The sequence below is a fragment of the Vulpes lagopus genome, chromosome 10, assembly GCF_018345385.1.
Source record: "Vulpes lagopus strain Blue_001 chromosome 10, ASM1834538v1, whole genome shotgun sequence".
In the NCBI taxonomy this organism is placed as follows: Eukaryota; Metazoa; Chordata; class Mammalia; order Carnivora; family Canidae; genus Vulpes; species Vulpes lagopus.
In genome coordinates, this window is record NC_054833.1 from 36,940,396 (window position 1) to 36,965,542 (window position 25,147).

The following is a 25,147-nucleotide window of genomic DNA, read 5'->3' on the forward strand; positions in this document are numbered from 1 at the left end:
GTGCATACATCTGAGCCAAATCCTTGACAAGGAGCTCTTGAGTTAATTTGTTCCTGAAAAATGTACACACTTAAGCAAAGCCATTGTTTTTGCGATATGTTCCAATTACATATTAGTTAATAAGATCAGGGTTCAAGTACTCAAATTGGAGGAGATACAGAGGTAGACAAGGTTCAGTAAGTTCCTTCACTACTCAATTTCTCAGAACATTTAACGCTATGTTGAAAAAAAAATTCTAACTCCCAGGCTTACACATATAAAACTGCCTATTATATCATCTTATTTTTACTGAGAACTGTGTCCACTATTACTGATGTAAACCAGAGCAGTGGCCATTTCAAAAGCAGCCTTTACAATCCTTTCCTCAACCAATCAAATGGTGACCTCATGTTCCTGTCATATTTGGGCAAAACTTCCTTTCCTTATTTACCAAGTAATCTTTCCCTTGTAACTCACAGAGCCCAAAGTCACTTTTGAGAGATACAGCTCTCCCTTACCTGTCAAGTAATAAATTCAGCTTTACCTGTTCAGTTCTAGTCACCTTCACGCACATTAGAAATCCCCAAGAGAAAGATAGAGAATATGCCTTTCTTTCCCAAGCTTCCCCAGCTACAGACCACTTTCTTCAATTACCTCAGACTAAAGATTTCCTGCTGTCTTCCTTGAAGTCCATCTAAAGTCATCTCTGTTTTTATCAGACTCTTATAATTCCATTATATTCATAAATGACCAATCAACTTAGAGATAAAAATTTAAAACTCCAATACAAGAAAGGCTGAGATGCAATACACAAAGAATTGGATGTGATTACATATTCACCTAAGCATCTAGTGCCTGATCAAGTGGCTCACCACCCCCTTTGAATGACATATTCTCCCTGCAAGTTTAAAGGACTCCAATTATAAAAATGCCATTTACACATAACTCTTCCAGAACCATCTGCTTCTGTACCCGGTATTCAGCTAGTCTCAGACTAAACAACTAAAAGAGTAGAGCTATATACACTTTCAGAGGACCCCCCTCCACTGATTACTCCCAGCACTTTTGGAAAATAATCTCTCCAAGATCATTCTTCCAAGTGCAGAAGCAACCATTTTCCTCATAATTAGTTCTTTGCTCTTCAAATATTATTAAAGAAAAAAATAACAACCTAATGCCCCCCATCTCCACACTGTGGCTTTAGTCCAAGCACTGGATCTACAATAATAACTTTGTAAATCCCCTTTCTATAGCCCCTCTTGAACTTTTCATTCTCCTCAGGGGCCAGAAGGATCTTATTAAGATGTATATATATATAGGGGATCCCTGGGTGGCGCAGCGGTTTAGCGCCTGCCTTTGGCCCAGGGCACGATCCTGGAGACCTGGGATCGAATCCCACATCGGGCTCCCGGTGCATGGAGCCTGCTTCTCCCTCTGCCTGTGTGTGTGTGTGTGTGTGTGTGTGTGTGTGTGTGTGTGTGACTATCATAAATAAATAAAAAAAAATTTTAAAAAAATTTAAAAGGGAAGCAAAGAAGATAAAGGCATAAGGAGCAGGAGAAATCGGGGCTCCCTGGGTGGCTCAGCAGTTTAGCACCGCCTTCAGCCTGGGGAGTGATCCTGGAGTCTCGGGATCAAGTCCCGGGATCAGTCCCACATTGGGCTCCCTGCATGGAGCCTGCTTCTCCCTCTGCCTGTGTCTCTGCCTCTCTTTCTCTTTGTGTCTCTCTCATGAATAAATAAATAAAATTTTTAAAAATGTATATATAATCATGTCACTTAATTAAAATCCTTCGATGGCTTCCCATTAACTGTAGCAGATAATGCTTAGTCTATAAGATCTTTGATCTATCAGATCTGATCCCTGTTCACAATACCAGGTCCATCTCATATATTTTTCTATTGTTCTCTGACCCTAGACCCTATCCTCTCAGTTTCTCCAACACCCGAAGCTCAGGACCCTTGCATATATACTATTTCCAATTACTTCAAATATTATTTCTTACTCACTCTACTTCTCACTCCCACCCCCAACTCTGCTCAGAGGTTACTAATCAAGAAAGCTTGCCCTAAGCACCTCTCTACCAGCACTACCACCAGGATTAGGACCTCCAGTCATAAGCTCTCATAACATGCTGTACTCCTACTTTGTAGAACTGTCCATAATCATAAATAATTTATTTAAATATGTTCCTTTCCTCCAAAACACACACACAGCGATGAAAGTTAGCTCCATGAAGACAGATATTATGTCTTTTTTCTTCTCCACTGCATTCCATATACTACCACAGTGTCCAGCACTAGTAGTTACACAATAAATAAATCCCACTGATGAATGAAGGACCAGATAACTGGACTGACAGAAAATCAGTCACATCACACATGGACTACAATCTCTGTAGTTCTGTTATGTAAATATCCCACACTCTGTGTTTTAAAAATATAAATGAATTACCATAGACAATATTAGATTAGAACCCCCAGTTTATACCAATCACAAAAATAAATTAAATAAATTCAAAATCTAACCATAAAAAGGAGAGCAAAAAAATAGTAAAAGAAAATATAGGAGGAAACCCTGATGATTTTGGTGTGGAAAAATGTTCTGAAATAAGATGTGAAATTCAAAGCCACTGAGAAAAAGAGTGCATCAAATTTGAAACTTGAAGACCACAAACACAGTTAGAGTGTAAGCTATAAAGTCAAAGAAAGTATTTGCCAAAAAAAAAAAAAAATATATATATATATATATATATATATATATATAATTACTATCAAGAATATATAACATTGAACAATGAATTAGAAAAAAATCCAATTGAGAAATGGGCAAACTCGTAGGAAAACTGTAAGTTATGGAGAATGTTCATTTTCATTCTTAATCCTGGGAAGGAAAGGTAAAACAATGAGACATCACTTTTTACCCATTTTACAAATTTTTTTTAGAATGAGAGAGCAGGTGGGGGGGGGAGGGCAGAGGGAGAGAGAGAGAGAGAGAATCTTAAGTAGGTTCCCCACTCAGTGCAAATCAGTCAGGGCTCAATCTCAGGGCCCTAAGATCATGACCTGAGCCAAAACCAAGAGTCTGATGCTTAACTAATTGAGTCACCCAGGCACCTCACACTTTATAAGGTTAGCAACATGAATATAGGGGGGAAATATTCTCATATATAGCTGTTAAGTTTATGTATTGGTGCAGTTTCTGGGGAGATAATTTGGTATTCAATGTATACAACCTATGGCCCAGCAATACTTCTTCTCCGTCCCAGAGTAACATTTGCACGTATGAATGAAGAAGATGTTTATTATAGCATTGTTTGTGATAAGTAACAAATATAAACAACATGTATTCTCCATAGGCAAATGGCTAGCCACACTATGGAATGTTATGCAAAAAGTGGAAAGAATAATTTGTATGCACTATGAACAGGTCTTCAAGGCCCAATACTAGGAGAAAATAACAAATTGAGGAATCCAGGGCAGCCCCGGTGGCTTACCGGTTTAGCACCACTTTCAGCCCAGGGCGTGATCCTGGAGACCCAGGATCGAGTCCCATGTGGGGCTCCCTGCATGGAGCCTGCTTCTCCCTCTGACTGTGTGTGTGTGTGTCTCTCTCTGTGTCTCTAATAAATAAATCTTAAAAAAAAAAAATTGAGGAATCCAACATGAACCCACACATATATGCATAGCACACAAATAATATATGGGATCTATGAATGCATATGTATATTGTATGTAAAAGTATAGAAAAGGGCCTGGAAGGTAAATACATCAGAATAAACGTTTGGTGAGAGAGATGAGGAAGCCAGGAGTAGTAAAAGGTCATTAACTTTATATGCAGTGTTTGAAATGTTTACAAAAAAACATTTATGCATCATTTATGAACTTAACATTTAAAAATATTAAATAAAATCTATAATGAGAACATCTGGCACATAGTAGGTCTTCACCAACCATGTATTCCTGTCCCTCCACCAAAAGTAATGAATACTTCAAACACAATAGACTGGTCCCAGCAACGTGTCCCACAAAAATGAAAGGTGTAAGACATAGCTGGGGGAAGAGAAGGCCTTCCCATGGCACATGGACAGTAGTGAGTTCCGGGGCTTGAGGGACAGAGGCAGGCGGAGCAAAAAGAGAAATAGCTGTTACAGGTAGAAATGTCACTGACCAAGACACAACTGAACAAATAAGATCAGAGAAGTCAGTCTTGAGGAAACACAAAGACACACTCCAAGGAAAACAGAAGAGAACAGGATACTATAAGGGCTCTCTTACTGAGCTTCTACAACATTGCAAGAGTTCACATGCAATATACCCCTTAGCTCTCTGAGCAAAGGAATCATGACACCCGTTTTATTTATTATTCATTCATTCATTCATTCATTCATTCATTCATTCATGAGAGACACAGAGCCAGGCAGAGACACAGGCAGAGGGAGAAGCAGGCTCCATGCAGGGAGCCCGATGTGGAAGTCGATCCCAGGACCCCGGGATCACGCCCTGAGCCAAAGGCAGATGCTCAACTGACTGAGCCACCCAGGCGCCCTCCAACACCCATTTTAGCCGCTGGACACTGAACTTCGGAGGGGTGGAGGGGAGGAGGGGTGGTGGAGTGGCGGGGTGGTGGGGTGGAGGGGTTGATGGGGTGGTGGGATGGTGGGGTGGAGGGGTGGAGGGGGGCGGGGTTGATGGGGTGGTGGGATGGAGGGGTGGCGGGGTGGCGGGGGGCGGGGTTGATGGGGTGGCGGGGGGCGGGGTTGATGGGGTGGTGGGGTGGAGGGGGGGCGGGGCTGATGGGGTGGTGGGGTGGAGGGGGGGCGGGGCTGATGGGGTGGTGGGGTGGAGGGGGGCGGGGCTGATGGGGGGGCGGGGCTGATGGGGTGGTGGGATGGAGGGGGATCGGGGTTGATGGGTGGTGGGGTGGAGGGGGGCGGGGTTGGTGGGGTGGTGGGGTGGAGGGGTGGAGGGGTGGCGGGGTGGAGGGGTTCGCCCGCGGCCACACAGCTGCTGGCGAAGGCAAGAGCCAAAGCCCAACTGCTCTCCTTGCTACCGCGCTTCACGGACAACCAAGAAAAACAAGCAGAGGTACAGATGTCAACAATCAAAGCAAAGATCCGACGCGGAGGAGCGGGTATGTAAATGCAGACACAGGAGGCCCAGAGCCGCAGGAGCGGCGGGCGGAAGCGGCCGGGCCCCAGGCTCCCCGCCCGGGTCCCCGCGGAGCTCGCAGTCCTCCACCCGCGCCGGGCGCACCGAGAGACCAAACCTCCCGGCGCCTAGAAGGGCCCCAGCGCCGCGAGGAGGCGGGGCGAAGCGCAGCTTCCGGTTCCGGGCGCAAAGGCCCCACGTGTTCCGACCCGCCAGGCCCCGCGCGGCTCGGATCCGGCGGCGCTGCTTCGGCCGGGAGTGGGTGGGGGAGAAGCCGGGGCAGGGGAGGAGCCGCCGGAGCTGTCGGAGCCGTGAGTGCTGAGGGGCTGGGCCGGGCCGGGCCGGGCCGGATCGCGCAGAGCCGGGCAGGGCGGGGAAGGGCGGGTGGAGGGGGGGAGGCTGAGACCCCGCCCCCCGGAGCCTGGGGACATCGCGCTGCCGCGGAGCAGGGGCGGCTGCGGGGTGGTGAGGGGCCCGGGGCGTGGCGGTCCCCGAGGCTGCAGCGGCCGGGGCTCGGGCCTCGGGGACGCGGGGGGCGCTCGGGGCTCTCCTCGGTGCGGCCACCGCCCTCCGCCCTCCGCCCCCTCCCGAGGCCTGCGGAGACGCCGCCGGTTCGTCCCTCCCGCGGCTGCCGCGCCTGCCGGCCCCCGGGCACCGAGGGGGGTGCTCTGGGCCCCTTTACCCCCCCAGCCCTTCCTCACCCCGCCTTCCAGACTGTCGAGGAGCACCCCCCTGCGCCCCGCCCCCCGGCCCTCCCGGCCCCGGCCACCCCCATCACTTACCATCACCCCCCCCGCCCCCCCAACACACTCCGCCGCGGTCTTACCGCCTCGGACACCGCCTGGCCTGTGGCTTCTCAGCTGCCCTGTGACCGACCCCTCGCTTCCCCTGAGGCTACCAGCTTCTGTCTCCACTTGCATCTCCCTCCCCCGCCCCAACCCCTCAACACCCAGTTTGGGCACTGCCCCGACACCACCCGTACCCACCGCAGGAGTGCACGGGGCCTCGGCGGCTCGCCTGCTTGGGACCAAAAGTTTGTTAGTTCGTATGCCACGGATGTGCTTTCTGCGTTCTCTCGGGTGTCAGCCCGATTTTTATTTTCCTGGCCATCGGAGAGTGTCGTGTCCCAGGCGCCGTGACCTCCGCGCTGCCTCTGCCCGGGTGCCCTGGGCTGACCACCCAAAGGGCAGGCTCCCAGGCCTAGCCGGGGTTTGGCCGCCTGGGTCCTGGACAGCGTTGCCGCCGCATCCAGGCTCCGGCTTGGGGTGGGGGTGTGGGGGGGTGTTGAGGGTTAGAACTGTTGCTTGCTCTCTCCGTGCACACGGCAGGGGACACCCAGGGCAGCCTTCCTCCTCCTCCGCTAGTAGTGGAGCTCCCCCCGCCCTCCCAGCTCCCCTTCCCTCCTCCCAGCTTCTCTTCCAAGTTGCCCCGTGGGCTTGGTCCAGAAAGCCCCTAAAGAAGGGTGGTGAGAAAGCCATCGGGAGGCAAGTCTGTGGGAAGTAGGTGACCACCAAGCAGTTAGGGTTTGTGGCCCTGTGTCTTGGGTAACTTTCTGCTGATACCTTCTAGTCTAAGCGGGTGGGCAGGGTGGGAGGTAGGGAGGGAGGGGATTTTTCCTCTTAGGACCAAATACCTGGGATTCATAATCTTTCCCCCTTTCTCCTCCAGCTGTACCCCTTTTTGCACTCTTTTAAGTACTATATTGCAGTAGACAGTCATTTCAAGGGCACAGCAAGGTTTACTACACGATGTGAGGGACTCTTGGGCATTACAAACTATACAGATGAGGTAAGTTACAGGTTTACATTGTTTTCCGGTTAATTTGGCACAGGCATGAAACAACAGTCCTAGACTCTTTTGACTCTTGCAAACCCTCCTGTAAATTTGGCCAGCCCTGGAAAAGTTGGATGCTTTCTGCTTGAACCTCAGGTTTACTTCCTTTGCCTTAGGTACTGGCTCTCAAACTCACCCGTGCATCTCGAGCACCTGAAGGGAGAGCTTGTCGAGCAGATTGCTGGGGCCATCCCCAGATTTTCTGATAATAGGCCTGGGCCCGGGCTTGAAAATTTGCACATTTCTGACAAGTCTTTAGGTGCTCGTGCTGCTGGTTTAGGTTTCTCACACAGAGAACCACTGCCTTTGGCCAATCTCCTTCACATAAACAGTGCAGTGGTTTGGGGGATCAAAAGAACTGTGTGTGCACTTCTGCGTTAGAAACTAGTAATATGATCTCGTGTGGATAATTTAACCACTTAGGTCTGAGTTCTTTCGTTTTTAAAGTTAAGAAAGTGTACTTTAAAAAGAAAGAAACCCTCCAAATGCTAGTGATCTTAGGCCAAATGGAAGATGAAATATTGATGAGTTTTTCCCTGGATTTTCTTAATTCTCTCAATAGGAGCTTCCATTTTGACCATATAGCTTATATCTGTATCTAGTTTTTTACTGCAGATTGGTAGTATGCTAAAGTCCCTGCTGTTTCTTAACTACTTTTTACATTCTTTAAGGTCTGAGCCAGGGCTTTTCTCCTTCTCGTCTCTGCCCAGCACCCTGAATTGTGTGGGACACACAATCAATACTCAGTAGATATTTGTAGAATGAGTAACCCCACCCCCTGTTCTCTTTTCCCTTTGAAGAAGTTCTGTGCCACATTGTCAAGCAGTGTATGGCTATGCCAACTTAATTCCCCCAGTGGATTGGGATAAATGCCAATGCCAAATTCCTAAAACTGACCCTGTGAGTGGTTTATTACCAAAGCCCTGGCACCTACTGATTTTGAATTTTAGTGCATCTGTATCCAAGTTGGAGTAAGAGAAATAGGTAAAATTCAACACCTATGTATTTACTGAGCACCTTTTCTACCAAGCATCTGACAAAGTTTTAGGCACTCGGAATATAACAATGTATAAAGAGATCCTTGACATCCTGGGATGACTTCTACTATTTGGACCATGGTTTAATCTGCAGTGGAAACCTGCTACTCTTCTGATTCCTGTGGCCCAGCGGGCATGGGTCCCATCTTTTATCATCTTATATCATAAGTGAGGGAGCCTCAGGCAATGCCAGAGGGAAGTCATCTAGATATACAGCAAAGAGTATTTTGACAATAGCAGCTTTATTTTTTTTTATTTTTAAAAAAATGTTTAATTTATTTATTCATGAGAGACACAGAGAGAAAGAGAGGCAGAGACACAGGCAGAGGGAGAAGCAGGCTCCATGCAGGGAGCCCGACGCTGGACTCCATCCCTAGTCTCCGGGATCATGCCCTGAACCGAAGGCAGCGCTAAACCGCTGAGCCACCCGGGCTGCCCGACAATAGCAGTTTTAAAACTAAAACCATAATATAAGACTCTTGAATTGACTGTTCTGAATTACCCATATTTACTCCTCGGGCCAGGCTCTAGTTACAAGATATATTTTCCTGTTATTTGTCATTAAATAATGGTTCCTCTAACCGTCCATGTGATTGGCATTGACCGTGTTTATTGTAGTAATGAATTAGGTACAGCTAGTTTAACTCTGGCTGCAACATGGAAGCTGACACCCTCCTCAGGATGGGTATCAGTTTTGATGAGTGCCCTTTTCCCATTTCAGATTAATTTGTGATGTTCTATTTTAAACTGAGGCCTGTAGATTGACCTGCTTTATTTAAGGCATTAACCACCTCTAGGTAACCGTTAAGGTTAGAAAGCCTAGCTTCGTGTTGGAGGTTAACCAGTATCATCTGGATGGCCAGATACTCAATTCTGGACTCTTAGAGTCTGTCTTTGGCTACTAGCCCATCTAAACTCTTGAATAAATCCTTTTCACCATTTTAGGCTAATACATTATGGCCCAGCTATTCAATAAAGAAGCCATACATCCTTGTTCCTGTCCAAGTCCCTCTTATCACCATTACAAAGCAGGATGGTTTCTCAAAAGATGATCCAGCTCTCTGCCTTTAAGTGGAGAATCATTTCCATTTCCAAGGTGGTACATCTTGAGGTAGAGCACAGATTGCGTGCCTCCAAAGGCAGAAGTGCCAGCAGTCCAACATGGCCTTCTGGGCCTGTGGTCCACACGTATAGAAAAGATTTTCATTAAAAATAAAGTGAATTGCTACTGTTTTTATAGCTTTATTTCACAGAATTTGTGTTTATATTTACTCAATCACGTTTTTATACCCTTATACCTTGGTCCTAACCACAAAGACTACAGAATTTCAGGGCAAAAGATACTCATGTCTTAGCTCCCACTGATTTCTTGTACCACCCACTGCCACTACTTATTTGGCCTGTTTGTTTCTTCTGGTCTTCCCCTTCACTCCAACTTACTCTGTTTCTTTGAAATCCATTGTAATAAGCTTTGAGCCACTCCTCCCCTTGTCACCCAGATATTTTATGCTGAAGCTAATGAAGGAACCATGTAAATGGCAAAAATACTTTAGAGAAACAGTTTTTAAATATGGTTTGAAGCATGCTGATCATGATGTGTTAGAAGACCAAAAGTCAGTGAATGCATTCTCTTTCATTTCTCTGGCCTTCTGGGTTAAGTTTCCAAGGGATTTAGTAACTGTACTAACTGGGCTTGCCCCAGATTGCCTCTTCCCAGGTAGAGAGAGGAGACAGCACTGTGACATTGGTAAGTAGAAGCACTGTTGGTATGGCCTTGGACAAGAGAACCTAGCTCTAAGGTTCCATCCTATCTGTATTCCAAGAGTCTTGTTTAATTTTAGCTGATAAGTCCTTCAAAGCAAGGACTCTTCTTTCACATTAATACTTTGCTTTTGATATAACAGGAAACAGACCAAGATTTTTCCTGTGCATTTAAATTTTTTTGGAATGACAATGAAATAAAGGACTGTTTGCTTGTTTATTGTTTAAATCTTTCCTTCTTCCCAAAAGGATTTAAAGCAATTTGAAGGAAGAGAACAAAATATATTGAGCATCTACTTACTCTACCAGTCTCTAAGCTGCAGTAATTTTATACATTACTTCATTCACTCCTTAAAACAACCATGGGAAATTCGTAGTATAGCCACATTTTGAAAACGAGACCAAGACTTAGAAAGTGTCACGTAGCCAGTAAATCAGGAAATGGATCCAAACCCACGGTTCCAAAGCCCCAGACCATTATGTGGAAAGCATGGATAAACATTTGTATACAGGATAATTAACCATAAAAGATCATTTTTCTGGTAGAAGGATCATACTAGATAATCTTTATTTTTTAAAATATTTTATTTATTTATTCATGAGAGACACACAGAGAGACAGAGACACAGGCAGAGGGAGAAGCAGGATCCCTGCGGGGAGCCCAGTGGAGTACTCAATCCCAGAACCCCAGGATCACAACCTGAGCCAAAGGCAGAGGCTCAACCACTGAGCTACCCAGGCGTCCCCAGATAATTTTTCGTTTTAAAGAAGAATACAGCAGGGTGCCTAGGTGGCTCGGTCAGTTAAGTGTCCAACTGTCAATTTCATCTCAGGTCATGATGTCAGGATTATGAGATGGAACACCACACTGGGCTCCATGCTGAGTGTAAAGCCTGCTTAAGAGTCTCTCTGTTCCTCCCCCTTTAGCCCTCACCATTCACTCTCTCTCCCTCCCTCCCTCTCTAAGAAAAAAATATAACATTAGAACAGGGCAGTTAACAGTTTTTATTAGGCGATTTCTAGTCTAGAACAATAAGAGGACTATTTGGAAGGTCTGATTGGCTCCAGAGTACAGACGTATCCAGATTTCCAGGTTATGGGCCAGCATTAGGGTAAAAAATAGAATGGGAGACAGGAAGGGAAATAGGTATTTGCTAAATGTTATCATTTGAACCTCTCTGGTTACTACTGAAGATTATTTGCCAGTAAATCGATCACTGTCTCTCTATTGTGTAGACACTCTATGACCACAAAACTTGTCGTCATTCAGGGTTCAGAAAGCTCTTTGCAAGTAATAAGACTTTAAGGTAGGGAACCAGATATCCTTTCATTGCGTGCAGTTTTCTGTTCTTGTCAATGGAATGGAGTTACCGCTTTCACTGGCATGTGACACATTCAGATAAGGGGCAGAGGTAACTGGACCAAAGACTAGAGAAGGCCCTTGTCTTTTCCACATCTCCCCAGTCCTGCTTCATACAGCCTAGAAACACACTCAAGAGACTAGGTCATGGAGCTCACCCAGCCCTAGGCTCATGAAGCCTATCTGTAGACCTTGTTTCAGAGCTTTCTGGAACCAAGTCCTATGCCCTTCCTGGCCTGGCTTCAGTCTCTATATAGTCCTCTTCAGTTTTTATCTGTCATTATGGAACCCGTCCAAGACAGACATTGAGGGAAGGTATTAGAATAGCTAGGGCAACAGATTGCAAGGTGAATTTACAGTGTACCATATCCCACAAACTGTAGAATAAAACAATGTCCGTTTTCTCTTTCTAATACACTTGACATTCACACAGCACATTTTAGTTCATAAGCTCACAGAGTTCATCTAATCCTGTGAGTTGGGAGAGGGCTTTCCCCTTTACAAGGGCTCTTGTATGTGTTATCTCATGGAAGCCTTAGAGCTGCTCCAGTTACTTAAGGATGTGGGGCTGGGACCCACATATTTGGATACCTAATCCAGTGTTCTGTCCATGGCACCACCTGCCTCCCATTCCTTCCTATCTCTCGCCCCACTGGGGACACCTCTTCTGCCCTCCATCTCACTATTGCTGATCTATTTGCCATCATCTCTTCCTAAGCTGCCAAAGTAAATCCAAAACAAGCAATAGAAACCTCAATTCATTATTTCTGAAGATGATTTAGAAATGGCAGGTTCATTTTTCTTTAGAGAGCAAAGCCCAATGAGAGCAGAAATGCTTTCATGAGAGCAGAAATGCTTCTGTCAATGCAGAACTTTTATAGACTCCATAGTAGATAATCTCTGGTAGCCAGTGCTATGTGTAAACAAGGAAAGCTTCTAGTCTGCTTCCCTGGGCATGGGTTCTCAGACTTTGAAGATAATTGAGATCCCTTCATTAAACCAAAAGACTTACTGATTCCATCTTCTCTCAGGACTCCCCCCCCCCCCCCACAAAAAAAAAAAAAAGTCTCACTGAAGGTGGACATAAAATGTTAAAAACTACAAACCGTGTAGAAAACAGACCATCGTGAGGTAGGGACAGCAGATTCAATAGGTAGGGAAATTACCACATAAAGATCTAGAAAATTAGAGAACTCTTTAAAGCAGACTATGAAAGAATGTAGTGGATATTTGAGGGTCCTGGAAGGAAGAGAAATAAAAGCATAAATGAATGAAGAGCCATTTGAGATAGAGATGATAAGATCAATAATAGGGTCATTGAAATTACAGTCAGTTTGATGTGCAGCATCACATTAGACCCAGCTCTTAAGGGTGGATTGTTAACCTTGAATGTGCATCTTAGACTTGTAATGAAGCCCAAAAAGACAGAGAAACGAAGAATCCCTCAGGTTGAATGTAGAGAGTGCTCTAGAGAAGGCAGGACCCGGAAGAGCAGGGGTGAAACTTGAACCAAGTCATTCATTCAACATGCAAGTGCCTGTTAAGGCCGGTGTGGTATAGGGGATGGTCCTGTTCTCAAAGGGTCCTGTTACTACCTTTCAGTGGTTCGTAATGACTCAACAAGGGGAATAGCAGTAGAGATGAGATGGATGAATTTGAAAGACACTTGGAGGAATTAACAAGACCTGTGAATTTAAAAAGAAGTACAAACAGTGGAGGGAAAGGTGGGCTCTTCCCTGATAAAAAGCAGGAAGAAAATTTTAAAGTGGAGGTTTATTCTTTTAAATTCACTTAGTAGGCACTTTATTATATGTGGTGGAGATTGATCGAAAACCTAACTTGAAGCTCCTAACTTTAAGGAGTTTTTCAGGAATGAGAAACTGTAGATCTGTGGTATCACAGTATCAATACCGCAGATATTGTGAGAGAGGCGTGCCCAGGTTGCTGTAGAAGTGATTCTACATTGATTTCTAACCATTTTACGGGTAGGGGGAATGGAATCAAAACATCTGAGAGACCTGAAGTCAGAGCTGCCTTATAAGTAAAGTTTGACCTAATGAAGGGTAAAGAATCAGAAAGAACAACATGCTGTAAAGCAAAAGGGCATAGGGCTTGTATGTTCTTCCCATGCACACACTGTGTGTGTCTGTGTGTGTGTGTGTTTGAAAGGGTTGAAGAGAAGGTGAAAGGAGTAACAAGATGAAAGTCGGCCTAATATATAATACGTAAGAGTTTGCTTTTCACTTCTAAGACAAGGAGGAACAGTTGAAGATCTTAAATAGGCGAGGGACATGATTCCATTTGCCCAGAGTGCTGGTCACTCTTGTGATACTGTCATTGGTAACTTGCAGGGAACAAACCTGGAGGCAGGTAGCTCACGATTGGAGGCGGTTGGAGTAATCCCGACAAGAACTGATAAGGACCTACAGTGTAAATCATGGGAGTGAAGAAGAGGGGACATGTTAAGAAATGGAACACACCATGCGGCATTGGAGGTTGGGGGGTGTGAATGTTGCATTTAAAAGGAACAGCCTTCCTACAGGCATGGTGACGTGAAAAGACACCCCCTTTTGGTTGGAAGGTCAGCAACGTACCCCTTCTAGCTCGTTGATAACACAGCAAAGGGTGGGATATGGGGCTTGAAAAATCAGCTGAGGGGCGATTGTGAAGCGGTTCATGTACCATGCCAAGGATTTTATAGCTGATCTTACTAACAGAGTATTTTTATTTTTTTTTTAAAATTTTTTTTATTTATTTATTTTATGATAGTTACAGAGAGAGAGAGAGAGAGAGAGAGGCAGAGGCACAGGCAGAGGGAGAAGCAGGCTCCATGCACCAGGAGCCTGATGTGGGATTCGATCCAGGGTCTCCCGGATCGCGCCCTGGGCCAAAGGCGGGCGCCAAACCGCTGCGCCACCCAGGGATCCCTAACAGAGTATTTTTAAATGTTGAATGGTGCAGTTGTGACTGTAATTTAGATAATAGTTAACATTGGGTTGCCATTGCTCTTCTAAGCACGGTACTGATAGTGACATGTTTAATCCTCATAGTCCTGCTATTATATGGATACTGTTCTTACCTCCAAGCCATAAATGGGCAAACAGGCAAGGGGGCATAGAAACTTAACTATGGCCTCACATCTATGAAATAGCACAGCCCAAAATTAAACCCTGGCAGTCTGACACCAGGACTCTCACTCCTGCCTTACACAGCTTGGGTGCTTCTCATCACACACATCAGAACCACACCTAGCATTTCTTTTTTTTTTAAATGACAAGCTCAGGGGCTCAGCTTTCTTTTTCTTTCTTTCTTTCTTTCTTTCTTTCTTTCTTTATTTATTTATTTATTTATTTTTTAAGGGGTTGAGCTTTTTTTTTTTAAACATTTTTTTTAATCTTTATTTATTTATGATAGTCACAGAGAGAGAGAGAGAGGCAGAGACATAGGCAGAGGGAGAAGCAGGCTCCATGCACAGGGAGCCCGATGTGGGATTCGAGCCCGGGTCTCCAGGATCGCGCCCTGGGCCAAAGGCAGGCGCCAAACCGCTGCGCCACCCAGGGATCCCCACCTAGCATTTCTAAAGACACAGTTGCCTCCGTTGACCAAATCCCAAGGAACCAGAAAAGTGTTGAATGATAGTTATTTTGCAAAAACCCCACCATAATTATGCTGCCTTGCACTCATGGTTGAGTCCTGCAGGGACCCCAGTTAGGAAGTTATGGCAGTAGCCCAGGCAAGAGCTGAGGGCCCAAACTAAAGCAGTCTGTGGCAAAGGAGGAGGAAACAGATTTAGAGGCTTAAGAGGTAGAATTGGTTTAATGAGCTGTAAGCAATGGGGAAGAATCAGTCCAAAGAGTACAGAGTTGAGTGTTTACTTAGCAAATGATGATCTCAGCCAAGACAGGATCCCAGGAAGAGGGGTGGATTTGGGAGTCAGCATCCTGAATTCAATTTTGAACACTTGGGTTTGAGGATCTGGAGGTCTTCCCTTTAAGATGTCTTAATGAGCAGGAGATCGCTTTTGGGGGCGCCTGTGTACCAGCAACCGTGTAAGGGGCTTTCCTCACTCTTACCTCGTACAAGCTCCCCCTCAAATCTCTGAGAGTTCCCATTTTACAGAAGAGTTAAATTGAGTGTGGCTCAATTTGAAATGAACTTTCATAAAGGCTTCCCCATCTGTTTCAGCCTGACTGATGTGTGTCTTCTCAGAACACACATCCTGCTGTGTATGTAAACACGTGTATGACACAGATGGTGGTCAGTACCACGTGTTCCAGCAGGCGATGAACGGTGTCCTTTGTCCTCACCATTTTCCTTGCAGATTGACAGTGTTCATGAAGTAGAGATGCAGTTTTTTTCTGTTTCTCTAGGGGGTGTGAACCCAGCCTAGGAAACCTCATCCAGGATGAGGCCTAGATCATCATATTTCAACCAAATTTATTTATAGCTGATGGTTGCGGAGATCAGGAACAGGGGATTTAATAATGTGAGGAAGTGTTACGTGTGTGGGGTTAGGAGAACTCAGAATTGTCATCCCTGTGCATAACCTCCTGCTTATACTGTTGTTTGTCTCTACTTCTCTGCCCCAGGTCCCTTGGGAGAAACTCCTTGAGGTGCCCAGGCTGAGACTGGGGGGTAATGACAGTGTGAGTTCTAGATGGTGTGAGACCCCTCCCCCCGCCCAGAGCCAAACAATGGCTACAGCCTTGGAACCAGAGGACCAGGATCTTTGGGAAGAAGAGGGAATTCTGATGGTGAAATTGGAAGATGATTTCACCTGTAGGCCAGAGTCTGTCTTACAGAGAGATGACCCTGTGCTTGAGACCTCACACCAGAACTTCCGGCGCTTTCGCTACCAGGAAGCATCAAGCCCCCGAGAAGCTCTCATTCGACTGCGAGAACTTTGTCATCAGTGGCTGAGGCCAGAAAGACGGACAAAGGAGCAGATCCTAGAGCTGCTCGTGCTGGAACAATTCCTTACTGTCTTGCCTGGAGAACTGCAGAGCTGGGTGCGGGGCCAACGGCCAGAGAGTGGCGAGGAGGCAGTGACGCTGGTGGAGGGTTTGCAGAAACAACCCAGGAGACCAAGGCGGTGGGTGAGGAGGGGGAGTCCTGATCTGTGTGACGTGGAGGGGGACTATTTGCTGGAAGGATGGATTTGGGGGTAGAGCATACAGAGTCCCCATCATTTACCCTTTAAAACTAAGTGGCTCTGCTCTTCGGTTGCCCCTAGATCCATTAGGGGCAGGGATGTGTGTGTGTGTGTGTCTGTGTGTGTGTGTGAGTGAGTGAGTGTGACTTTCTGGTTTTTTAAACACCTGCCAAGGACCATCTTAGGGCCCTTAGCACTCCAGGGTCATATGGCCTTGGTTTTCCTTTCTTTGGCTATCGAACCTCCAGTTCCTGGAGAGGCCAAATTTGTGACTTCCTCAAAGGTTCTAGACTCTTGGGCACAGATCCCCCTCCCAGGACAATATGACAGGGAAGCAAACCACAAGGAGAGCTACAGGTGGGAGAGGTGGAGATGGGAAGGACCGGTATCTCAGAGCCATGGGTGATAGGAGTAGCTGAGGGGAGTGAGGAAGCCGTGAAGCATCTAAACGTCCCTACCTTGTCCTAATGAGGAGAACCTTCAACAATTCTTGCATGCCTCCATGGAACCAGAGACTCCCATCCTCTCCTGGGATCCTCTGAGAGTGTTTCTGTTGGTAGCTTTCCCTAAAATAAGCCCTGTTGTCAACTGAGACTTTCCTCTTGACTCCATGCTGACTGGAAATTGGAATTATTCCCAGGTGACTGTCCATGTTCATGGCCAGGAGGTCCTGTCGGAGGAGACCATACATCCAGGAGCAGACCCCGAGTCACCTTGCGAGCTGCAGAACCCTGTGCATACCTTGCCTCCTGAGGCGTCCCGTGAGGAGACCATCCAGAGCCCAGATCTGAGGCCACCAGAAGAGCAGAGCCTATGCCATGAATTGGAGTTCCAGCCTCTGCGGGAGAGCGGTGGGAAGCCTCAACAGAAAGGGGGCATTGTGGCAGGCAGAGTGTGGGAATGGGGATGTTTCCCACCTATGAAGGAGGCTAGGTGGAGCAGAGTGGGAATAAATCATAGAATTCAGGGTGTTGAGACAATAGTAGCTAGAGTTCCCCCAGAAACTGGACCAAGCTTAAGGAACCAACCAATTCTTGGGTGTCCTCTTGGCATTTAAGTAGAGTTCCAGATGGTAACATTGGGATGACTTGAGCTGCCTTTAGACCAGTTTCTTGATTCCTACCAAAGAGGATGGGAGCTGTTTGCCAGTTACAGGGGTGCGCTGCACATCACTCATCTCTGCCGCCTTTTCTTCATAGAGGTTCCAGTGTCCCAGGACCCAGACCTTACTGAAGAGAGGAATGCCGGAAACCCAGAGATGGTTGCCCTTCTTACAGCTCTTTCACAGGTGTGCCCTAGTTTCTGTCCATGTCTGTGCCGCAGAGAATTCGAAGAACCACCAGGCATTAGCTCTACACTGAATAGGTCGGACAGGACACAAATTTCTACTCTGCTTTTGCCAACTTAGGTTCTCAGTTCTAGACGTGTCTGCATCCCATGGGAGGAATTACAACAGTCTCAGTTGGATCTGCAGGCTCCGGAGCCTCTATTTGCCCCTGCCCAGAGAAGGAGAACTAACAAAATGGGATTCTTTTATTTATATGTTTATTTATTCATGAGAGAGACAGAGGCAGAGACATAGGCAGAGACATAGGCAGAGGGAGAAGCAGGCTCCCTGCAGGGAGCCCGATGTGGGACTCGATTTCAGGGCCCAGGGATCACGACCTGAGCCAAAGGCAGACGCTCAACTGCTGAGCCACGCAGTTGCCCAAAGGGGTTCTTCTACGACACTGGACTACAACCCAGAAGTTGCCGAATGAGGGCTTGTTTTTGTTTTATAGTAGTGAACTTGATAGTCATTTGTAAGAATGGCTGTCTGCTGCAGAAATGACTTCTGGAACTGTGTGGTGTCCACTGGCAGGGACTGCACTCAGGCCTTGCCACGTAGGAAGCTCTCACCATGGTGAGGGCCCCAACACTAAACAGACTGGAGAGGAAAGGAATAGAACACATCTGTGGTTTTGGGTTGTAGTCTCACTATGGCAGAAGGGCCTGTGTGTGCTGTGCCAACCCCGTAGGTGACGGGGGTGGCTGGAGGTCAGTTAGGGAGAGCTCTCCAGAAAAGGTGAATTTTTACACAAATGTAGGTGGCATCAAAGCATCAAATAGGGAGTTAATGAGGACTTTTAAGACTTTTCTTATATATTTTAACCAATATGCTCAAGAAGAAGAGCAGAGGCTGGCCCTGAGAGAAACCAGTGGAACTGAGGGATCCAGAGGAGGAAGTTGGAAATGGAAAAGTAGGAAGTCGGGGAGCAGTAGCCAAGGGTGCAGCAGGTTTCCCAAAAGGCCCCCAGGGTCCTGTGTGTGCTCCTTTTGTCTTCTGGAATAACCTTCATTCCATGAATGAACTAGGAGCTTCAGGAAGCATCCTGTTACAACTGAAGTCTGTGTCGTTTCAGGGATTGGTAACTTTCAAGGACGTGGCTGTGTGCTTCTCCCAGGACCAGTGGAGCGATCTGGATCCAGCACAGAAAGAGTTCTATGGAGAATATGTCTTGGAAGAAGACTGTGGAATTGTGGTCTCTTTGTGTAAGGAATTTCAAGTGTTTCTAGAGTGTTCTGAGCCCAGAGGTCTTTCTCCTATTGGAAATTGTAGGGGTCTTAGACCTTAGACTGTATGCACCACGCTTCTTTTATGCCTGCCCCACCAGTGAGATTGAAGGATTAGCTAAGGAAGACAATATCCTTCCAAGTTAAAGGGAAGAGATGCCTAGAAAGTGGTTGGAAACTTCTAATAAAGTGAAGTTATGTTACAGCTTTAGTATATTTGAGGTAGCATGTGAGTTTTGAAACAAGCAATAGAAGTTGAGGATGATCTGCTTGCTTGAATATGGGAAAAGAGGGAGTATTAGCAGTCCTTGATTATTGAGTTACAGATGAAGGGCAAGAAATATGCAGGATTTGGTGAGAGGTGCTCGAGCTAAAAAGACCAGATTTGATCCACTGACCAGGCTGTCCATTTGTTCTCTACAGTCTACCCGACAGCAAAGATCTGCTCTTAACTCAGGGAATTGCTGAACCAATCATAATGTCCCGCTTTCCCTCTCTTGAGCAGCATTTCCAATCCCCAGACTAGATGAGATCTCCCACGTTAGAGAGGAAGAGCCTTTGGTCCCAGATATCCCAGAGCCTCAAGAGCCTCAAGAGCCCGAAATCCTGAGTTTTACCTACACAGGTGAGGAATACAAAAGGCATCTTCCCCTGCAGAGCTGGCACTTCCCCTCTCCCTCTGGGGTGCCCCTCTCATCGGTTCTTCTAACCTGTTGGCCATTACCCCTGTCTCCCTCTGAATGCCAGATTCTTCTGTCCTCATCCTCCTCTTTCCCCTTCCATCGTTCTTGTGAGGGACATGTCATGCAAAATGGTGAGAGAAGATAATCGGGAACTTGGGAACGCAGCTGTAGTCATCTACTAAGCAGGTCACCTAAACTCTTGGTCCTCAGTGTCCACATTTGTGAAATGAGGATAACAGTCCTTGTCCACCCTAAGGCTTGTCAACAGCATGAGATAACATATAAGAAAGTGCCTGGCACATAATAGAATTCAGTTGACTGGTTATTTCCTTCTTTCCCAGCCTCTACCGTTATGAAACATGGGCTTCTCTCTATGTGGTCTTGCCTTTCTAAGACTTTTAAAATCCTGCTGTTGTGTGGAAGGCATCATCATCTCTATAATTTCTCCTGTTCTCTCATCCTCTCTATAGGAGATAGGAGTGAAGATGAAGAAGAATATCTTGAGCAGGAAGATCTAAGTTTGGAGGATCTACACAGATCAATTTTGGGAGATCCAGAAATTCACCAGACTCCAGACTGGGAAATAGTCTTTGAGGATGATCCAAATAGACTTAACGAAAGACTTGGTACCAATATTTCTCAAGTTAATAGTTTATCGAATCTTCAAGAAACCATGCCTATCCACCCCCTGTTAGGGAGACACCATGACTGTCCTGTATGTGGGAAAAGTTTCACTTGTAACTCACACCTTGTTAGACACCTGAGAACTCACACAGGAGAGAAACCCTATAAATGTATGGAGTGTGGAAAAAGTTACACGCGGAGCTCACATCTTGCCAGGCACCAGAAGGTTCACAAAATGAGCACTCCTTATAAATTTCCCCTAAACCGGAAGAATTTGGACAAGACCTCCCCTTTGGCTCAGGCTGAGAGAACTCCACCGGTTGAGAAACCCTATAGATGTGACGATTGTGGAAAAAACTTCCGCTGGACCTCAGACCTTGTCCGGCATCAGAGGACACACACAGGAGAAAAACCCTTCTTCTGTACTATTTGTGGCAAAAGCTTCAGCCAGAAATCTGTGCTGACAACACACCAAAGAATCCACCTTGGAGGCAAACCCTACCTGTGTGGAGAGTGTGGAGAGGACTTCAGTGACCACAGGCGTTACCTGGCACACCGGAAGACACACGCGGCTGAGGAGCTATATGTCTGTAGCGAGTGCGGGCGTTGCTTCAACCACAGTGCCGCATTTGCCAAGCACCTAAGAGGACACGCCTCAGTGAGGCCCTGCCGGTGCAATGAATGTGGGAAAAGTTTCAGTCGGAGGGACCACCTTGTCAGGCATCAAAGAACCCACACTGGCGAGAAACCATTTACATGCCCGACCTGTGGAAAAAGTTTCAGCAGGGGCTATCACTTAATCAGGCATCAGAGGACCCATTCAGAAAAGACCTCCTAGCTAGGTCCCCATGTTCTGCATTCAGCCCTCCCAGGGAAGGCGAGGAGAAGCGCTCTTGTCAGCTTGGGAAGACCTTTTCTGGGGAGTCTCCCTGACTTGCCCAGATCTACATCACCTCTTCCCACAGCTAAATAAAATCCCCCAGGCAGAACCTCTCAGCCTTTTACACCTCAAGGAGATTTTTTTTTTTTTTTTTTTTTTTTTTTTTTTTTTTTTTCCCAAAGTACAACCTGGGTGGAGGCTCTTCCTTGACTGGAGTGCTCCTGCCTCTACCTCATGGGTATGAAGTAGGAGATTTAAAAGACTTCCGAGGTTGTGGTTATTATATTTTCCCCAAAGTAGGCTGTTGAATATCCTAAAGACTGCTCCACAGCCTCAAGTATAAAGTCGCCCAGGGACAGCCCTTTAGGTTTGGTACGGGACCGGCTTCTAGGATCCTGTCCTTACTGGGCTCAAATCTTAAAGCACACAGCCCTGAACTCCAGGCAGGAGATTTGTACCTGATGGCTCTGCCACACACTCAACGGGATAACTCTACAAATCTCTCACTGGTCCACTTCTTCACCATGCACTTTCCTTCAGTCCTGGGGAGAGATGGGAGAAGTGCCTGATGGGGGGAAAACCTCGAGGCTGTTTCGTATGGACCTTCTCAGGCTGCTCCCTTCCCCATTGCCAAAATACCAGGTGCCAGGCCCTGCTAGGAAGGAGGACCTAGTCAGAAGCCCCTCTTCATGCAGGGTGTTTTCCTATTAGAATACTCATGCCCACCCTTCCTACTGTTCTACCGCCTCTTGGTTTTGCCCCCAGCACTTCTACTACAAGTGAGGTGTAACAGCTGGGTGCTGGGGGATTCAGTAAAGCATAATGAAATCATAACAAAATATCTACATTCCCACATGTGTACAAGCCTGCCCATCCTGCCCTCTTTGCGTGGGTTTGTGAAGGGATTTTGGAACAGTGTCAGCTCATGTAGGTACTAAAATAATTACAGAATCATGATTGACCGGGTCACTTCATTTACGTGAAGAAACCAAGAACACCTGAGACCAAATTATGGAAAAAAAAAAAATTTAAAGCTATTGCTGCTGGCTAAGGCCATCAAGACTATACTGACACCCAGCCCCGATCATCCCTGCCTTGGTCCTCTGATATCAGGGAAAATTATGAACCCCAGCACTGGGACCCTGAAGAATTTACCAGGAGTAAATGGCTTTCATGTATTTGCGTTGTTTGCTTTTTCTTATGTGATTTCATTTTTATGTAATTAAGAACTAAATAGTAGTATCTCATGGCCTGATAGTAGGATCTCTGTTGCCTGATAAAGGTTCCTTGGAGATTAGGCTGAATAATTAAGAACCTCACCTGCTCTGCTTGTGGGAGTGGCAAGGACTGGATGAGCATCCTCCATAAATGGAGCACAGGGTATGGGATTAAAGCATGAGAAGGGAGATTGTCTTCTGTGCCTGGTTTCTTCAGCTATTTCTCAATCCATTATGTGCCAGTGTGTACAGAGAAAATGGGTAGGATAACAAGACCCCAACCCTAACAGCTCCACGAGGCAATTCTCCACGATACTCCAGTTGGCCAGATTAGCTTTAGTACCAGTCAGCCATTGTCCTGGAAATAGACACAGAATAAATGAAAATAACACCAGCAGCCACATTCCCTGGTTTCTAGGACTTTTACATTTTATCTGTTCACTTTCCAAGGTTTCAGGTTCCAGATGGTTCTGAACATCATACATACAAAGAGACCAGGGAGTACAGAGTAGTTTTCCATGAGGATGGGGGAGGCATGGCATGGCCAGCAGAGCCAAAGGTGGAATAGGTGCATGATGAGGTAAGATCTGTGCCTTTGGTTTGCAGAAGACACTCCTAGTGTGCAGACGTTTCTGAAGTCTAGATCCAAGATCCAAGGTCTGAGCACAATTAATGCTGGGTGTGAAAGATAGCCTCAAGAGATCATTTTTCTTGTACCAGTTATGGGAGCTGATAACATTCTGGAGGTAAAAGAACAGTGACTAAGATTTTTTTTATAAGAGACACACAGGCAGAGGAAGAAGCAGGCTCTCTGCAGGGAGCCTGATGCAGAACTCAATCCCAGGACCTAGCATCAACCTGAGCCAAAGGTAGACTCAACCACTGAGCCACCCAGGTGCCCCAAACAGTGACTTTATTCACTGATTTACCTGTGTTACTGCAATAAGTGAGAGACTGTAAAGAGCATTCTATGTGAGGGAAAGTTTGAGAGACTGGTCCAATTTGTTGGAATGTCACAGTTGTTACATTGCCAGTTCCTCTACAAAGTGTCATATGCTGATACTAAATCCCTGCTTCCTTGTAAAATGCCATATTTTCTGAGGTTCTTGGAGGGGCATGCTGTCTTCTAAACCTGAGCATGAGCCAAACTGCAGTTTGCAGCAGAAGGGCCCATGCAAGAACCTGCAGGGAGCAAGAGGGTTGAAGAGCTGAAGAGGCACAAGTGCTGGTCCACCCATTACCCTTAAGGGATCACCACTAGAATTTTGTAACCGTTGAATACTGATGTTCTTGAGTACCGTACTAAAAGTTTCTGGAGAATAAAGAGGGAGGATTTTAAAGATAATATTTGGAGGAAGCTATAAAGTAATCAACAACTCAAGAAAATTGATGAGTGCTGGAAATGATGAAATCACATGCTAATAAAGTTACAAAATCAAAATGGTAATATTTGAGCTTTTGGCCATTAGTTTAGGAATCACCAAGGAATATTCAGCCTCTTCTCCATCCCACATAAGCCAAGAGAAAGAAAGAAATGGAAAAAAGTCAAGGCAAAATATATTTTTATTATCTGGAATTTAGGCCTCAAAGTCTAGAGCAGAATTTAGTGAACTCCAATGAACCCCCATGGAGAGTTTTATTTAGTGGATTAACATCAAAGTGCTAGAACCAAAGCAAGCTAAAAAATGCCTCTTTCTCCAGAGCCACCTCAACCGAAGGATCTACTAAAACATGCCTTCTTTCCAGTAAGCAGCAAAATGGTGAACAAGAAAATGCCGCCACTGAGATCTGCAAAGTTGGCAGAAACCATTTGCTCCAATCTTCTCATCTCAGACCATCAACCTCCAGATGGCCCATTTGCATGAGGAAAATAAGCTAATGTGCACACCTTCCTAAGCCATTTTGATTTCACCAAGCTCCCAGGAAGGACAGCAACCCAGATGAGAGTTAATCTGACCCTATGATGGTTTTATAGAACAAAGGCTGTACTGAGAAATAGTGAATTGTTATGTGCTGTGCACATTAATAATGTAGTAGTTTTCCATACTGGTATTTTTTAGTTAGTTTTACCTTTAACATCTTCCTTAGCTGACCAAAGTATTTTGTCCAGCCACAATAACTTTTCCTGACAGAAATACACATATAATTTTTTTTCTGTCTCCTTAAATTTCTAGTGATGTTAGCCACCTGAGCTGTTAATATGATTTGTGGGAGAGGAACAGACTAAAAGCTGAAAAATGGGTGCCCTACCTATGTACTCACTAATCTTTGTTTTGGCAGAATTAAATATTCCCAAATTTGAGCATGTCTCCTTGTAGGTGGAATAATGGGATTCCTTCTTGGGGAAGCCATGAGAAGCAGGCAAGGAGTTTTGATCTCTCTTTAGATATCAATTGTTGTAAATTATCCTAATAACAAGAAGAAACAGAATTCTTGTCAGGGCAGCAAAAGTAAGGATATCCTATAATGAACAGTCCTGTTCTAACTATATGTGTATGCTCATGGAAGTTTCTGATAAAAAGGAAGAAGAAGGAATGCAATATCATTTTTTTTTAAAGAGCATAGACTTGGGAATCCCTGGGTGGCTCAGCGGTTTAACGCCTGCCTTTGGACCAGGGCGTGATCCTGGGGTCCTGGGATCCAGTCCCACGTCAGGCTCCCAGCATGGAGCCTACTTCCTCCTCCTGTGTCTCTGCCTCTCTCTCTCTCTCTCTCTCTCTGTTTATCATAAATAAATAAATAAATAAATAAATAAATAAATAAATCTATCTTAAAAAAAAAGAAAGAGCATAGACTAGACTATTTGGTAATCTGTAAGGATTGGGGCTTTTCAGTGAAAACTGGGTGCTAAAAAACAGAACTTATATAAAGACTTCCAGAAGCAGAAGTAATAGGTAGCCAGAGCAAGAAGACCCAA

The 25,147-nt window shown here is 45.8% G+C and overlaps 2 protein-coding genes across 7 annotated transcripts in view; one reads left to right on the plus strand and one right to left on the minus strand.

The window, feature by feature from the left end:
- LOC121500517 (olfactory receptor 8B3-like) overlaps positions 1-6,023 on the minus strand; it is a 172,474-nt gene extending 166,451 nt beyond the window's left edge. The window contains exon 1 of the mRNA XM_041772260.1: positions 5,957-6,023. The gene's annotated coding sequence lies outside the window, so the exon portion shown is untranslated. The remainder of the gene's footprint in view (positions 1-5,956) is intronic.
- Positions 4,947-23,024, plus strand: ZNF202 (zinc finger protein 202). 6 transcript variants are annotated; one of them, XM_041772252.1, is made up of 9 exons: positions 5,357-5,441; positions 6,799-6,918; positions 13,473-13,702; positions 15,711-16,217; positions 16,914-17,124; positions 17,473-17,561; positions 18,676-18,805; positions 19,332-19,451; positions 19,980-23,024. In XM_041772252.1, the coding sequence occupies exons 4-9, from the start codon at positions 15,816-15,818 to the stop codon at positions 20,969-20,971; spliced, it is 1,944 nt and encodes a 647-aa protein (XP_041628186.1). In that variant the 5' UTR covers positions 5,357-5,441; positions 6,799-6,918; positions 13,473-13,702; positions 15,711-15,815; the 3' UTR covers positions 20,972-23,024. The 6 variants fall into 6 exon arrangements, with proteins under 6 accessions (XP_041628184.1, XP_041628185.1, XP_041628186.1 ...); XM_041772254.1 differs by lacking the exon at positions 13,473-13,702; XM_041772253.1 differs by lacking the exon at positions 6,799-6,918.
- Positions 23,025-25,147: the final 2,123 nt, after the last annotated feature.

What these genes read in the sequence shown, in the direction of transcription:
- ZNF202 (XM_041772250.1), top strand. Translation starts at nt 15,816, where the DNA reads ATGGCTACAGCCTTGGAACCAGAGGACCAGGATCTTTGGGAAGAAGAG. An exon ending in TTCTTACAGCTCTTTCACAG is followed by an intron (nt 17,562 to 18,675) that starts GTGTGCCCTAGT and finishes GTGTCGTTTCAG; the next exon opens with GGATTGGTAACTTTCAAGGA. An exon ending in CCTGAGTTTTACCTACACAG is followed by an intron (nt 19,452 to 19,979) that starts GTGAGGAATACA and finishes TCCTCTCTATAG; the next exon opens with GAGATAGGAGTGAAGATGAA.